The following is a 17,595-nucleotide window of genomic DNA, read 5'->3' on the forward strand; positions in this document are numbered from 1 at the left end:
ATGTGTAAAAATAAATTTAAACTGATTCCTTGTATGGGCTCCTTAATTTTCGTTTTTAAGTTGAAAAGAGAAAAGGGAAAGGTCCTCCTAGTGACTGAAATCTCGCAGTGGTTTGTCTTTTGAGAAAGATGATCTGCGTCAGAAGGATGTCTCTTCTGCCATCATCATCATCATGCCATCTATATGTATTATATATATAGCTAATACCTGCGCTGTTTATCCTAAGAAAGAAAACTGTAGATGCTTATGGCGCGGTAAATAGAAATCCAAAGCATGCAACAGTATGGAAAGCCTCCTTCTCAAAAAGCTGTATCAGTGACTATCGGGTTATAGAAAGACTCCAATAATACAATGAAAACAGATCTAATACATATTTGAAATTAATGGTTGAGTTTATTTATTAGTTTACTTACAAAGTTAGGGACTTTAAAGCATGGATCAAGCTCGATCATCATGTCATGAAATAATGTTAATGTTAATATTTGAAGTTAATAAAAAAATCTTATTTATTTTTTATAAAGAGAATAAGGCGTTAATTATGGAGATTGACTGTATATGCGGGATTGTAATTAATTTGGAAATATAGTTGAAAGCAAAACCTGATACAAGGAGAATGGGAAAACAATATCCTAGATAAGGGAAAGAAAATGACCTGATAAGAGAGACGACTATAATTGAAACAAGGGGAACAACAACATACGATAACTCACAGAGAATAATTTCAAATAATATTTTAGGTTGAACTTCTCATTTTCTTTGAACCAATTCATAAAACTTATAAGAATACGGTCTAGTAACCATCTTAGAGTTTAACTAACTTCAACTACATATTCTGATTGAGAGATCCTTCATGACAAAAAGAATAACCCTAAAAGTGTTGAACCAAATTGCCTATTACAAATATATCTTTCTTGTTTTGACACGTTATTCTCCAAAACTTTTTTTAATGTGTCTCTAGCTTCCTAAATACTAGGAATTAGCATAACTTACTAGAATACAGGTTTTGAAGTAAGTGAATGCTTATAGATTAATGTTAAGAATCAAATATCTAATGAAACAAATTATGTCATAGCGTTTAAGTTTTAAGAAAAGGTCGTGAATGAGTTTACATCTATCAAGTATGGAGTAGAAGGAGTAGCTTATTTGCTGATAATCCTGAATGATTAAGAACATATTATGGTTGACACTGCTAGGCTTTTTCTTTTTGCATCTCTATAAAAAATTTGGGCTAAGAAATTTATAGGGGGCAGGTAGAAACACTCTGATATATAAGTGATGTTTATTGGACTTGAGCAATTGAATTTGGACTGTTTCTTCCTGCACCTCCGTATCTTCTTCTATCACTTCCATAAATTTCCAAATTTCCAAAAATACCCCTTTAAAATATTCCGGATTATTTAATCCGGAAGTCATTTTTCAAATGTGTAATTAGCTTCCGGATTACATAATCCAGAAGTCTTATTTAACTTATGGATTATGTAATCCGGAAGTCTTTTTTTAAATAAGTTTTCAGATTACATAATCCAAAAACTAATCTATGGGGGTGACACAAGAAGAATAAAAATGTATTTTCAAGTTGTGCATGGAGGTGGCAGAAGAAGATATGGAGGTGCAGGAAGAAACAGTCTTGAATTTGTTGTCCACTCCCCAACTGAAAGGGTCCATAATAAATGGGGTCTTGATAAAAGCCCATATAAAATTTATAGCGTGGGAGAGGCCCAACAAGAGCAGAATTAATTGTTCGAGAATCGTGACTTCAGAAAGAGCATGGATTCATGAAAATGTGTGGTTTAAGTTTGAATATATTTAATTGAATTTGGAAGAATGAAGAAGGTAATGAGTAACGGTTTAAAACATGTTATTTTGTGGTTTTGCAGTAAATGGTGATGTAGAGGCTCGTTGTCTGAGATGGGCAATTCAAATTCTTAATGAAACTGTATGTTCATTGGTGTTGCATGTGAATTTGATTGCAAATCATTAACTGATAAAAGAATGGCAAATGAAATATTATTTTAAATACAAAGTTTTTAGTAGATTCTGCCATTTCTTTAACACTTTTCTCTTTTAAATTAAATAATGCTATCAAAATTTCAACTATCACATTTCAATGAAATACTAATTATTTTGTCTTTAATTTGTATCCAAACAAACATAAAATATTGTATATGTAGTAAACAAAAGTATTGTGTTAATTAATAGTAAGAAACAAATGCGTAAATATTTTTAATCTGCCTAAAAACCCTTAAAATAATATACATTATTATAGGTGGAAATAAAAAACAAAGTAGGAGATTGGATGTCACAATACCTAATCCAACTAAATCAAGATCCAAGATTTTTGTCCTTGTAAGTTGTATCACATGCCAAATACTATTAAATCTAATCTCTCTCTCTCCTCTAATCAATTTTTATTTCACACTTCATAACAGTTTGGAAGAAGAGCCCTGACAGCAATAACTTATATAATATATTTCTGGTTAATTTCCTCTAAGCATTCTCTCATTTTATATATAAAAAATGGTTGATAACACATTTTCAACTAGATTAAAAATAGTTATCTAGTTATCCAATGTTTTAACTAGTTATTTTTTTAAAACTATAAAATCATGAAAGAAAATTCCTACATATAAAATAATTATAAGTTTTTGTATTTAAAAATATTTTTGACTTATAATTACTCAAAAAGAGCATGCTAAAAAATATGCTAATACAAAGAGTAAGTGATACTATATTTTTTAGATTTTTTAAAGCATATTTAGATATTTCTTAAAGATGGTGTGTGTATAATATCTTTAAAAATTAAGATATACACGTATAATAATTTTTAAATTAAAAGAGTATACATGTAATGTAAAATATGATAATACAATACTTTTAAAACAAAACTAAAATTTGTATATAATTTTTTAAACATTAAAATATCAGGATAATGCAAGAAAATTTCGTTATATATGTCTGTAATATTTTTATAGATATGTATTATTTTACCATTTTCCCTTACGTGTTTTTTTCAACAAACGTAAAATAGATGGAAAATTGAAAAGAAGGAGCCAAAAGTAAGGTAAAGGTTGTGTAATTTACTATAATATTTTCTGAATATATTATTATTTTATAATTATCCCCTTAGACTCTTTTCATTGAAAGCGAGATATATGAAAAATTGAAAAGAAAGAGCCAAAAGTAAGGTGAAAAAGTCAAAGGAAAGTTGTTCAGTTGATATAAAAGAATAAGAAAAGAAATGAAAAATAAGTGAGTTCTATGATTAAAAAATTTCACATTGAATTAGTGCACTACAATCGATTTAAAAGAATGATTTTCATCGCTAGATGCATATAAAGCACTATATGCACACAATTGATTTAAGTGAATGTTTGATTTTTTTATTAATACTTAAACCCTGAAAATTAAAAAAATCAAATAATTTTCTATAAATAAAAATTATCGTCTTAAATTTATATTCTTTTATTAAGAAGTCATTATTGTTAAAACTGTCATTATTATCTAAAAAAGAATACAAATAACATTATAAATAAAAACCAACATAACTTCTAATTTGCTTTTCATTAATAACATTATTGATACTAAACAGAGTGTTAATTATCCAGTGTTTGAAGAAGGTGAAGCTTCCAATGTTGGTTCCAGCTGCTGATGAACAGAGAGAGAGAACAAATATCTGCAATAAAATAACCAGTTAACCACTACTAACAGCTTCAGAGTAGATCACTATATTCCAAAAACGAAGAAAGGGGTTACAAGTTATTTAGCAAAGCCCTTCTTCATTGATGAAGGCTTTGGCCAAGTTCTGAAGTTTGAGTGAAGCATCAGAGATGTACACCTCAGGAAACATTCCCAAAGGTGCGTTCCTGTTACCCCTCACTCTGTTTCTCATCGTGCCACTCCTTCCTCTGCTCAGAAACTTCATGCAACCATCTCCAAACACTGATGCTACCACCAACTTGGAAACCAAAGAAACAAAAAAATGCAACATTTTTTCCGGAAATTGGGTCCCTTATCCCCAACAACCTTACTACTCTAATCAAACCTGCCCTTTCATACTAGACCAGCTTAATTGCATCAAGAATGGAAGATCCGACAGAGATTTTCTCAAGTTAAGGTGGAAACCTCATGATTGTGAGCTTCCACTATTTGATGCAACACAGTTCCTGGAGCTGGTACGAGGAAAGTCTATCGCCTTTGTCGGAGACTCAATGGGAAGAAATCAACTAGAGTCTTTACTGTGCCTAATAAATACTGTAAGTAAGCAATTCTATCATTTGAATTACAATTAGATTATTTTTCCCCTTTATTGATTTTTCGGATCATGATAATGGGTAACTTTACTTGACCTGTTTGAACTAGTTTCATAGATGTGGTTATTTCTTCATCTACTCTATCAGGTTGCACGTCCTGAGGATATTACAGCGAAGCATACATCATATGATGACATATTTTTCAGATGGTGGTTCGTGGCTGATTACAATTTCACTGTCACAACACTGTGGTCGCCCTTTTTAGTAAAATTCAATGACTCCGATCCCAGTGGTCGTGCTTACTACAGCGCCACCAAGCTTTATCTGGACGAGCCAGACGAAGCATGGAGCAGCAAAATCAAGAATTTTGACTATGTGGTTTTCTCAACAGGGCAATGGTTCTTCCGACCATTAACATTCTACGAAAAAGGGCAAGTTGTGGGGTGCCAAAAGTGCCAGAACTCGACAGAGCTGAACTTCTACGGTTACAAGAAGGCGTTTCAGACAGCTTTTAGAACGCTGAGAAACGTTGAAGGGTTCAAAGGGGTGTCGTTTTTGGTGAGTCACTCTCCGGAGCACTTTGAGAACGGGGCGTGGAATGAGGGAGGGAGTTGTAACAGGACAAAACCGTTTAGCTTGGAAGAAAGAGGGGTGTATGAAAGTGGAGACATTGTAAAGGCCTTGCATGAGATACAAGTGGAAGAGTTTAATGCAGCAAGAGAAAATGGTTTGAGGTTTGGTTTGATAGATATAACTGATGCAATGGCTATGAGGGCTGATGGACACCCCAGTAGGTTTAAGCCAGGGAATAAGAACGTTAATGACTGTGTTCACTGGTGTTTGCCAGGTGCTGTTGACACTTGGAATGAGTTTTTGCTGTATTTGATGAAATTGGAAGGCCAAAAGCATAATAACATGTTGTGATCTTATCAATGTTTTCAATTGTTTTGTTGGGGTGATTTTCAACACTCACCAAATGGTTCAGGAACGAGGGTAGTGAATTTTTGGGGATCACGATTTCAATGAGCCGTTCAACATGTTTCTTTGAAGTTATAACTGGTCAGAGTTTCTTGGTCTGGCTCGTTAATACCATTTTTGTTTTGCTCTCAGATCAGGTTGCGTACGATTTCTAACAACACTGTATCGCATATAATTTACCAAAAATGTATTTATCTACATTTAATCGAAAAAAAACTATTTTTCAATTCTTTAAATAGCAAGGATTCTGATTAATATTTGTCATGTTCAGGTTTTGTTTTTAGAAAATAAATTTTTATTTGGTCCTATATAAAATTGGAACATTTTATTCTTTAAACTTTTAGGTGGCTGAATATATTATCAAAGTTCATTAAATTGTGAGTGACAGATAACCTAATAAACTCAACTGCTCCAAAGAGCCTCATATCGTGAAAAAGTATGGTTCCAATTCCAACTACTTCTAGAAATGGCTAATTTGTTGAAGATTGCAATCTCAGACAACTTGGTAGGGCAATAAGTTTTACGAACACAATTTGAATGAGTCCAGAAAAAATATACTACTGTCTTATAAAAGTATTTGAAATAAACAAGCACATTTTGCGATGATTACGAAAGGTGGATGCAAGTTGTAGTGAGAAATTAAAATGAAAATAGTAGTTACTCCATCAATCATTGTGAAGCACAAGATCCTCGATATTCTTCGTCGAACACGTGCTAACTCTATTATTATATTGTGACCATAATTAGATTCACTGAGTCACTGCTTTAGCAGTATAGAATAGAGTGTTGCAACGCAATTACCGAGGCAATAAAGACCGACACGGCGTTACCTAAAGTTTTTCCAACGGAAAACTGTTTTTTTTTTCTTCAAAAGAATAGGTTAAAATTCCGTTTCAGATATCAGATATCGAATTTTATTCTAATTGTTTCTAAAAAGCTGAAATTATAAAAACAATTAGTTTTTAAATTATTTATTTGATAAATTTTACATAAATATTAAATTAAATAATTAATATATATTTTAATATTAATAAAATTTTATTTTTATTTTGTATTAATTTTTTACTCGTTTTTCTAATTTAAATTTTTGACTACTTTTTATCATCTTAATAAAACATATTTGTGTTTTTAATATTCATCTCAAAATTTCAATTTAAACTATTTCTTTTACCAACAAAATTAACTACTAATATATTCGAAAAAAATTAAATACATTTTTACATCAGTAATATTAATTTTTATTTTTATTATTGACTATTTTTTAATCGTTAAACAGCTTAAAATATTACTTATTTTAAATCACAAAGTTTTATTACATAAAAATTTATATTCAAAAAAATACTATACCTTCATAATAAATAACGTAACATGTAATCTTGTTGGTTGTGGTTAATAGTTTTATGAGTAACATGGGATACATATTTAATTACAATCTATTTATTCAATTTTAAAATATTTATTACACTTAACAAAATTATGTATCTTATATTAATTATTTGTTTATACAAAATATATAAAAAAATGATTTCTTAAATGTGTATATATTATTTCATATTTTATATAACTAGTTAAATTTAATTTTAAATGCTCTCAAATGTTAATTTAAACCAATAAATTTCGTGATAGGAGGTGCCCGATCAAATCAACAAACATTCGCTAGAATATGTTTTAAATGGTTCGAAATAGCTCTGATACCATATTACGAAATGAACTTTAAGTCTAACTCAACCTCATAAAACCGTTTTATGAGGGAGGGTGTGGTTTGCACTCACTTATATACAATGAAATGTCTTAATCTCTAGTTGATATGAGATTTTCAATAATTTGTTACAATTTTATTGCAAATACAAAAATCTCTTAAATAGAGATTATAAAATAATACAATAATTAAACTCACTCACTAAAACATGACGTTAGTCCAATTCGTTATGCCTTTGCACTCAACATTTATTATTATGGAAAGTAAGGATGTAAAGAAATGGGAATTTTTTTTGAGACATTGCATGAGATACAAGTGAAGGAGTTTGATCCAGCAGAAAAGGAAGCAAAGAATAAAAAAAGTGGGTGTTTTGATAGATATAACTGATGTAATGGCGATGAGGCCCGACGGACACCCCACTAGACGTGGTGAAGTGGTTGATTTGATAATAGTATCAGCCTTTCAAACAAGGAAATTCATTAACAGATTCGACATTATCTTTTAACTCAAAGATTCCCAGGCAATAAATTTGTAATATTCTTCTTTACGTGTTTTCCAGAGGAATTAAGTTTAATGCTTTATAGAGTTTTGTTTTAAGTCTGTTTATCTTTCTGTTTTGTTATGTAGGAGTTTTCTCTTTTAGGAAGTTTTTGTACCGTTAGCACTATACATGAGTGTATAGTAATCAGTTTTTTCTCTTTGACTTTTTCCTCTGCTGCGTTTCAGTCCCATACACAGAATGAACTTTTGTCTTTTCTCTCTGGCTTTTACCTTGCTGTGATTCTATTCAATACACAGAAACGGGTGCTGAACCTTCTGCTGCTATTCTCCATACAAAAATGAATACCACTTTGATAGTTTTCTTTAATTTTCTCATTTCTAATTAAAGTGAGACTTCAATTTTATATCAATATTGGTTTTTTTCCCTCATCAATCTCACCCTTTTCATTTTCCAAAAGACTAATTTCAGCAGTGTTTCTATGCCAATGGAACATCTACCATGTCATTAGTGAAAGGTAACCAGAGTATGTGAAGACCAGTTTTTATTGAGGGACTAGTCATTAAAAAATGTAAAATAACGACCAACTCTTTATCTTTTGGTGACAAGATGAGATCATACTTTTATTTTATTGAACGTTTGAGAACTTGGTAAGCATATACTTATTAATTATTGCTATCTGTCAAATGGATAAATATTATTTCTCAAGAAGGTCCTAGATTGTTTTTCAAGTGTTGAATTATCTTTCTCTGAAACTATAGTAGTGGGACTTGTACATTGTTATCTTTAGAAGAAGGTACAGTAGATGGATCCTTAATATGGAGTGAATTAGACAGATGTAGATGCTGAGTGTACCCACAGTCAAATTATGATAGAAACTTGAATATTATAGAGTACTAAGTTCTACTTAAGTATAATGAGATGCTTGGTCCCAAGTGCTTGGATAGTTATTAAGTTACTTTAAATGTTCTGACTTCTACCATGAACAAGAAAAACCATATATTTTTTTCAGACCAACTTACCATACCATTTTAGCCCACAACAACTTTGCAGGTCAACTCAAAGAAATTTTAATCTCAAATATCAAAGTATCAAAATCTCAAAATTCAAAGTATCAAGATTGTGTCAATGCAATGAGTTAAAGTTCATATGTTTTTTCTTTCAATATTTCTCTGGCTGTTGTGTTGTCATGATTGATTACATAGTGAAAGATGTGGCTTGTTAAGATACCTTTGGTTAGTGAGCTCTAGAGGTGAAAACATGGTTACAGACATGTGGATGCAGACTAAAGAAAGTACGAACAACAAAAAAATGTTAGTTCATTCAAACATATTTTTATTTAGTCCTATCAGTTTAACCCACAACACAAGTTTTGGTTTCTGCGGTAGTTAACCCATGGACCAATAAAGCTTTAATGTTATTTATTAGGATATTTCTTCCTGCTTACATTCTATTTAATACCAAAATTATCCTTAATAATTTTGAATGGTTCTGGAATAAAGGTTATGTAAGTAAAAAGTATTTTCTGAATAACGGTTCCGCAAGCAAAATGTGTTTCCAAAATAAAAAATATGAAAGACAAAAAATCATTTTGGAATATCCTTTCCAAAACATATTTTTTTAATTTTTTTAAATCTGGAATTGATAACATGTGTTGCAAAGAATATGTTCCGGAAATATTCTGAAAGGAGTAATCTACAAATCATTTTTAAAAGGACTAAAATGGTCTTTTCCAAGAATGATGGGTGCAGGAAGTCATTTGTTGGGGGTGCAGCGAGAAGCAACCTATTTATTATTAACATATTGTTAGATGGCCCATTATGGGTAAAGTGGGTTACACACAAATAAAATAAGGCAAATTCTTCCTGCACCTTATCAATCTTAACCTCCACCATATCAATTTTTTAAATTTCCAAAACTACCCTTATTCCAAATTAAAAAATCCAAAATAATAATTATAACTGAGAAATAAAAAAATACATGCTGGAAAAAAATTCTGAACACAAAACTAAAAATACAATCTGGATAAAAAATTTCAGAATTCAAAAATATGTTCGGAAAATTGAAATCCAAAATATTTCAGATAAAAGTTTCAAAAATAATTTTTCCATTTTTGTGTAAGGTTATTTTCGTCATTTAGAAGGGGTATTTTTGTCATTTTCTAGAATGATTGGGTGCATGTTGAAATTGATATGGTGGAGGGAGAAATTGCCATAAAATAAAGATGGTCCATTTAACAAACGATAAACCCAATTTCATTCATTTAAATGCAGATCAATAGCAATAGGAAAAAAGAAATCTTATAAGATTGTCTTTTAAGAAATAATTTTGAAAGGATTGTCTTAAGAAAATCTAAACCATGAATTGAATTCGAAATAAATCGAATAGACTTCTTACCAAATATTTTATAATGGAGTCAATATCAAGTTAATCGAAATTAAATCACAATGCACTTGAACTGGTGGGCTGATTCTGACCTCCAATTTGTTTCCATTTCTAGAGTCCCACACACACTCAACCTTTAACACTGTGTTTGGATAACAGACTCGATTCTGTGTCAAAAGCATGCTAAAAAATTGAAATAGAAAAAAGTAACCACATGCTATTTTGACTTTCAAGAGTGAATAGGAATTGTTTTGAAAAAAAAAATCTAATCCAAACTATAAATAAACTCCTCACAACGTTACTCGCGTTATCTTCACGTCCTACTGATGTTTTCATTTTGAATCTAACTATCCTCACTCAAGTAAACGGATTACATACATAATATTCAAATAATTTTCAAATATTGAAACTATTTTTCAATTTATTTCCTCACTTTGATAAAATATTTCAAAAATATTAAATGGATGCCTGTTTAATATTTTATAAAATAATTAAATTACTTTAAATATTGTTTAGAAAGAAAAAAAACTTAAAAGCAGAAAATAGGAGATTTACTTATAAGTTATAACAGATGGCTTAGAAATTAAAATCTTGTCAATTCTTTGTTGGCTGAGTATATTATCAGAGTTTAATATATGGTTATGACAGAGAACCTAATCTAATAAAATCAAACACAGCATTAAAAAAAGTACAACCAAAATCCTCAATATTCTCCCTTTACAAGTGTCAAGTATCTTATTATTATTGTTATTATCATTTTCCCCTCCTAACGCAGTAGTTTGGTACAGAGGGCTATGTAATCACCAAGACAGTTCCAACTAACCTGTCACAAATTTTATTAATATGATGCATTAATTTTAATTGCACCATTTAAAGCTAATCAGGAACGTTGTTTAAGGAACAAGGACCGACACTGTGATATGTAACAGCTATATATAGACAGTTTCAGAGTAGTTTATTAGTTTTCTATTCTTATCAGAAGCATGAAAATTGAGGTATTGGAGCTATTGAAAAGCAATTATCTGCACCAAAAAAACATCCCCAAAGGAGTGTTGGCGCTGCCACTAACGCTGCTTGTGGTGGTGGTGCTCGTTCCTCTGATCATAAACCTGCATGAATCATATTCTAATCTTTATTACCGTGGCAGTTTGGAAAGTATAGAAAATTTCACCTGCAACATATTTTCAGGAAACTGGGTGGCTTATTCTGAAGGTCCTTATTATGACAATGAAAACTGCCCTTTCATAACGTACAAGCAAAACTGCTTCATGCATGGGAGACCCGACAGGGAGTTCCTCAATTGGAGGTGGAAACCTGACGAATGTGAGCTTCCACTGTTTGATGCCAAACAGTTTCTGAAGCTTGTTGCTGGAAAGTCCATGGCTTTTGTCGGAGACTCAATTGGGAGGAACCAGATGGAGTCATTGTTGTGCCTCTTAAATAGTGTGAGTTTCTTATCAATTACACTTTTCCTTCTTGGCTTACAGCATTTTAAATTATCAAGCTTGGCTCCCAAGTCTACCTTTGAATTGAAACGTTTTGCTGTCTAACTTGGTAATTCAAAGTAAATATTCATCGATTGTGGATTTTTTTATGAATTATCAGTACTTGTCAACGAATTAATGTAAAATTTGTCTCATTTATTTATTTCTTAAGAACATGGAACCATTCTTTCATTGATTAAATCCATCTATAAAACATGTATTTGAAAATTAGTCTGGATATAAGCTTTCTTGTGTTTTTTTAAGCTTAAATTTTCTTATTCATCATAATAATTGAACAGGAAACTTTACAATAAGTCACCTATTAATTAAGTCATACTTTTTATTATTGAAACTTCAATACCAAATACAATGCAAATTAGATTATAATACAAGTTTGATAGCTTAACTATAATTTTTCCAAATTGTTTATTCTCGATGTGGGACTGACGGCAAAGCTACTCTTTCAGGTTGCTCGTCCAGAGGACATTACCGACAGATACACATTGAACGACGACAAATATTTCAAATGGTGGTTCTACGCACGCTATAACTTCACTGTTGCGATACTGTGGTCCCCTTTTCTAGTGAAATCCAGTCAAAAATACCTGAACGACACTTCTTTCTCGAACGCGGAGAACCTTTACGTGGACGAAGCAGATGAAGCTTGGACCACTCACATTGCAAATTTCGACTACGTTATTTTCTCTGGAGGGCAATGGTTCTTCCGACCATTAACGTTCTACGAAAAGGGCAGGGTTGTGGGGTGTCAGAAGTGCCATGACTTGGTGACAGAGCCTCTAAACTTGTATGGGTACAGGAACGCACTACGAACGGCTTTTAGAACGGTGGTGAACATAGAAGGGTTCAAGGGGATGGTGATTTTGGTGACGCATTCGCCGAACCATTTTGAGAACGGGGAGTGGAACAAAGGTGGGGGTTGTAACAGAACAATGCCGGTGACAAAGGAAGAGAGTGCGTTGGTGAAACCGTATGGTCTTGAGGAGTTTTATGAGAGTCAAGTGGAGGAGTTTATTGCAGCGGAAAAGGAAGGGAGAGAGAAAGGGTTACGTTTTGGTTTGATGAATATAACTGGAGTGATGCTCATGAGACCTGATGGACATCCTGATAAGTATGGACATAATTTGGATGGGAATGTGAACATCAATGACTGCGTTCATTGGTGCATGCCTGGTCCTGTTGACACCTGGAATCAGTTCTTGCTCCATTTCATCGGAATACCAATCTGAATCTTTTCTCTATCACCATTTCATAGCCTCAGATTCACGGAACAATCCTGGGCGAGAAATGTAAAGAAAAATATATTTTTTTCATCAAGATATTGAGCAATTTTAAAATTCATGATTATACATCATAATTATACTTTGACAACTTCACACTTTGAAATGTTGATTTCACAAGGATAATGAAACACGCTTTACAAATTGATCAATCTATTTAATTGGAGTTCAAATTTCACCAGCAAAAAATCATAACCTTCCCTGTTGTTTTGTGTTGTTTTCGAAACTATGTATCTAACGAGGAAGCACAAATAAGGAATTTGAATCAATTAACCTTAATTACTTAAATAAGATATAATCATAACTAAAGGTGAAGATATTATTATTCAAAGATTATGCTCTACACAAAGGATCATTTAATATCACATCTAATAAATAACAGGAGTACTCTTAACTCCTATTTTATATTATACTCATTATAATTTATGCTCTTACTATTTCTCGTTCCCATAAGGTTGAATCACTAGAGTTTGAAAGAAGACCACCAGGAAGTCATCCAACTGTTGGCTATAAGAGTCATAAATAAATAACTTTAAGAGTGAAATGTGATCTTCCGAGTCTCATTGGATTCAATTTTAAACTTTAAAAAAAAAACTAAATACTATGTATATAAAACTATGGTGGTATATATGTGATTTTTTATTTTTATCATTTATATATAATTATATTTAATATTAAATATTTAATAAATGAAGTTTATTAATTTTATGGTAGAGAAGTAGTTGAGACCATTGCCATAAATATATAATTTATTAAAACAATCAATTAAATCATTAAATTTATTCACATTTCTATAACATTTTAATAAATTAATTTTATATATTTATTTGTATTTATTAAAATACATTATAATTTTTTATATTTGTATATTGTAGATACATACGTATATATACTTATGTTTGCTTTTTGGAAAAATTATTAAAATGTATGAAATATAACATAGATTTCAACGCATAGTAATACTCGAAATTTTAATTAATTAATTTTAAAATATATTATATTTTATTAAAACTGAAAATATGACAGATATTTTATATGTAAAATAGTAAGTTGAAGTTTAATTTATGCCCCTTTATTTTTAATGTTTTAATATTAAATATTCTTTTTTTTTAAATTAATTTATAAGAGGAACGTAATATTAATTGTGACATGGAATACAAGTTGAAATATTATGATGATTAATCTAATAAATTTTATTCTCTAAAAAAATATTTCAGTTAAAGCAGTTAATTAAAAATGTCTCTTTCAATCTTTTTTTTTTAATATGCAGAGTTTTTTTTTTTTTTTTTTTTTTATCAGCAAAACGAATTAATTCTTTCCTTAGTTAGTTGGTCATGCATTTTTTTGGCTTTTTTGTATTTAGGGTTAATTTTGTTCAATCTTAATTGTTAATGAATTTAAGGTACAATTTTCAAATCTTAATGTCTACAAATTAGAAATAATTTAATTAAATAGTATATATAATAATAACGGAAAGACAAGAAATACATTTTTTTTAATGGGTTAGCTTGATACCCAATGATCATTGTTTTCTTAGTGAGATTAGTTGAGTGACAATATGTCTAATATTTTGATCGATCTTGTTTTTCTAACCAAACAATTTATAACAAATCTTTAAAACTTGCTCAAATTTGTAGACTAGGTTTATGCATATATGTTGTAATCACGGTAAACGTATTTGTAGCTAGCAACTATGTGTGAACATTATAAGTAATTTTTTTTAAATCTCGCACAATAATACCGCATTTTATCTAACTTAATTATTAATTTTTCCTACAAGTTGCATCGGATTCATGGTCACTTTCATTAAAAAAAAATGTTGCATTATGCGATGAATACTTGTATTTTAATTATGCAAATTTCATTACTTTTCCTACTACTTCAAAATAAACATGATCGGCTTTAATTATTGCAATCACATGAGTATATATGTTTATGTATGTGTGAAATAGAGAAAATCATAAGATGCATAAAAGTGACAAATACAACTAACATTGATGATAAAAAAGGAAGTTTGGGATGATGAAGAATGGTGGTTTTCTCCTCACTATACCTTGTCTAACGAAAAAAAAAGAGTTGTTTTTCTGTGTAATAAGAAATAGAAAATGATGAAAAATATGAGAAAAATAAACAAGTCAAAGAGAGACTTATTACTTTATAAGGTTTAAAAGAAAAGTTCGCATGAGTTTTAATTGACTAAAGATAAAAGGTTGATGTGTTATTTTTTTAATTTTTGCATTGTTTAATTAGAGCTCATGAAATTAGTCTCTATACTTATATATCTTCAATAAAAAACAAGTTTGCTTTATTCTAATTACTCAAACAAAATTTACATTGTATTAAATCATTCTCTAATTTAGAATCATACCAAACTTATCCCACAAGTTCTTCAAACAATTTACCATAAAATTTTATCCATAAAAAGTTATCATAATAAATAATTACAATTACTTACACAATGCAAAAAAAAATTGTAGATTAAAATAGTTATTTAATATTTATTTATCGCATAAAACTATTTAAGAAGATCTAACTCTTAAAAAATTATTGTTTCATAGGGGGTTTTAAGGAGAGAGTTTGTTTGATTGAAGTAGAAGAAAAAGTAGAAGAAAACGCAATTAAGCTTTAATCGTGTTTGATTTAAAAATTGAGTGGGAGACTTTTACTCAGGGGACTAAAAAAATAGAGAAAGACTTGGAAAGCATCCGGAAAGAAAAAGTAGATTTATTATTTTGATTAGAATAAAGCAAGTTGGTGTTTCTTTGTCTGCATTGCAATTAGAAAACAGATTAATGAGTTGGAAACGAGATAACTTTTGAATTGATAATATAAAGATTCCTTTAGTAAAGAATGGGCATAAGAAATGATTATAAAAAAAAGTGTTGCGTACCAAAAGTGAACTTGACCCACACAAACTAAATTTCAATATTTGATGGAAAAGGGAGCAACAAACCCGTCGGAACCTGAAAAAGTTGTGTTTGGTGTGATATGTAACAGTGTTAATACCATTGGGAGCATGCATCTTCATTCAATCAATATCCACTGAAAATTGCATGATTCTTATGATGTGTTGTGCCTTTTCAAAAGCCCCAAAAAGTCATATCTAGATTACTTATTTTCCCAACTCACATGAGAGATAGATAAACACATGATCTTTATCCCATTGCACCACACCACATCAGGCCATGTGAATTGTCCTTGTAACATGTCATTTTCTTTCTCCTTACCAAACTTCTATTTTTATTTATTCATACTTCATTATGTACTCTTGCTTTTCCTTCACCATTAACCAAATAATCCTCCTCATACTTTTAATTTCTGTCCATCATTTTATCTAAACCATGCAATACCACTCTCTTACACCAATAAGTCCCTTGAGTGAAAGTGAATTTAATCCTTTCATTTAGATTTAACTTTGGAAATAGAAAAATTAACTTATACCAAATTTTTCAACAAAAAAAAAAGTAAATACTTCCATTTCAATATAGTTAAAAGGATACATTCTCTATTGTTTGAAAATTATGAAAAAATTTAATTGACCAAACAGAAAGAAAAGAAGTGGGTTTCAACTTTTTAAGAGAGGCAGGGAAATCTTATATGAGATATGCAATGAAGGAATCTCACGTCAATTCCTACAAATTTCATATTAATCACTTTCGTATGCTTAACCTGGTTGCTATAAACTTATCTCTATTTTTATTTGATTTAAAATTTTGAAAAATCATTTATTTTTATATGAATTTAAAATCGATTTGATTATTACTTAATAATATATTAGATAATATCAAGCCTTTATGAATTGAAGTGGGGTTATTTTAGTTTAATCAATAATTTCAAATTTAGTATTTAATGTATGCACTTAAGGTCTCAATGTCAGTCTAAAATATAATATCTAATCTTAATCTTATGCATAGCAAAACAATACAATTAATATAAAATATAAATTAAGGTATATTTTACAACATACGTCTCATAATAATTATTAATATCTATATAATATAATGTCATATTGTATAAACTATTATCTATTAGATAAAAATATTATTAAAATACATTAAAATATATTTTTCCCTTCATTTTAGTATTGTAGTGATTTTCGGATCTTTCGCTTTTCATGTGTAGGGATAGATGTATTAATGAACATTAAAGATACAAATTTATTGGTTAGAATTTGGCTTATCAATCTGCATTTTAATCATATTTTTATAAGTTTTGTTTGTAAAGTTTTATATTATGCATTTGTAATGTCTAATAAGTAGATATATTTTAATTTTTTTTATAAAAGTTCAAAAAACAGATTTTATAATAAACATCCGAATAGTATATATGTTAAACAAAATAGATAATAACACGATGTGGTATGGGTGTGTCTCATATAACCCTACAGGAAATATTGGCACTAACACTTAAGGTTTAGTAGATTAAGTGAAAAGCATTAGAATAAGGTGATGGAGGAAGGAGAAGCAACCAACCGAAATGTCACATCCAAATAGCATATCTTAATTATGTAAACAACGAAAAATTGTGTGTATTAATTGTATGGTTTTTCCAGCAAACATCCATTTGTTTAAAGGTTCACCTAGACATTTTTTCCTTTTGGACCTTTTGTACATACATACATGTGACACTGTATGCAGATAGTAGAATGGTACCATTGATGTGTGAAAGCAAACTTAATATTGGACATGCCTTTGTAGTCTTGTTCTTCAATTATTTTATCAAGACTAATAGGAAAGAGAAAAGGCAATAGTAAGATCTTTGAGGTACCTTACTTTTTGAAATAGAATACTTGAAGAATTTCGCTACACCAAGTTTCTTCTTTCTTTCATATACATTATTATTTTATGCGAGTACATGCATCCCCTTTCCACTACCTTTCCACACTTTGCAAGCCATCTATCTGGATTGGCCCCACCTTCTACACATTTTACCACTCATCATCATTACTGCAGCGGATAAATAAAAAACACTTTCCCAGTTACGTAATCATCTCTAATTATCT

At 30.1% G+C, this 17,595-nt stretch overlaps 2 protein-coding genes across 2 annotated transcripts; both read left to right on the top strand.

Moving 5' to 3' along the window:
* The first annotated feature begins 3,555 nt into the window (after window positions 1–3,555).
* Window positions 3,556–5,192, top strand: LOC137832497 (protein trichome birefringence-like 19). The gene is made up of 2 exons (XM_068640691.1): window positions 3,556–4,253; window positions 4,398–5,192. The coding sequence occupies exons 1-2, from the start codon at window positions 3,828–3,830 to the stop codon at window positions 5,172–5,174; spliced, it is 1,203 nt and encodes a 400-aa protein (XP_068496792.1). The 5' UTR covers window positions 3,556–3,827; the 3' UTR covers window positions 5,175–5,192.
* Window positions 5,193–10,747: 5,555 nt separating this feature from the next.
* On the top strand, window positions 10,748–12,645 carry LOC137832498 (protein trichome birefringence-like 19). The gene is made up of 2 exons (XM_068640692.1): window positions 10,748–11,256; window positions 11,763–12,645. Exons 1-2 carry the CDS (start codon window positions 10,795–10,797, stop codon window positions 12,540–12,542), a joined length of 1,242 nt encoding a protein of 413 aa, XP_068496793.1. The 5' UTR covers window positions 10,748–10,794; the 3' UTR covers window positions 12,543–12,645.
* The last annotated feature ends 4,950 nt before the right edge of the window (window positions 12,646–17,595 follow it).

This window comes from Phaseolus vulgaris, chromosome 6, assembly GCF_000499845.2.
Source record: "Phaseolus vulgaris cultivar G19833 chromosome 6, P. vulgaris v2.0, whole genome shotgun sequence".
Taxonomy (NCBI): domain Eukaryota; kingdom Viridiplantae; phylum Streptophyta; class Magnoliopsida; order Fabales; family Fabaceae; genus Phaseolus; species Phaseolus vulgaris.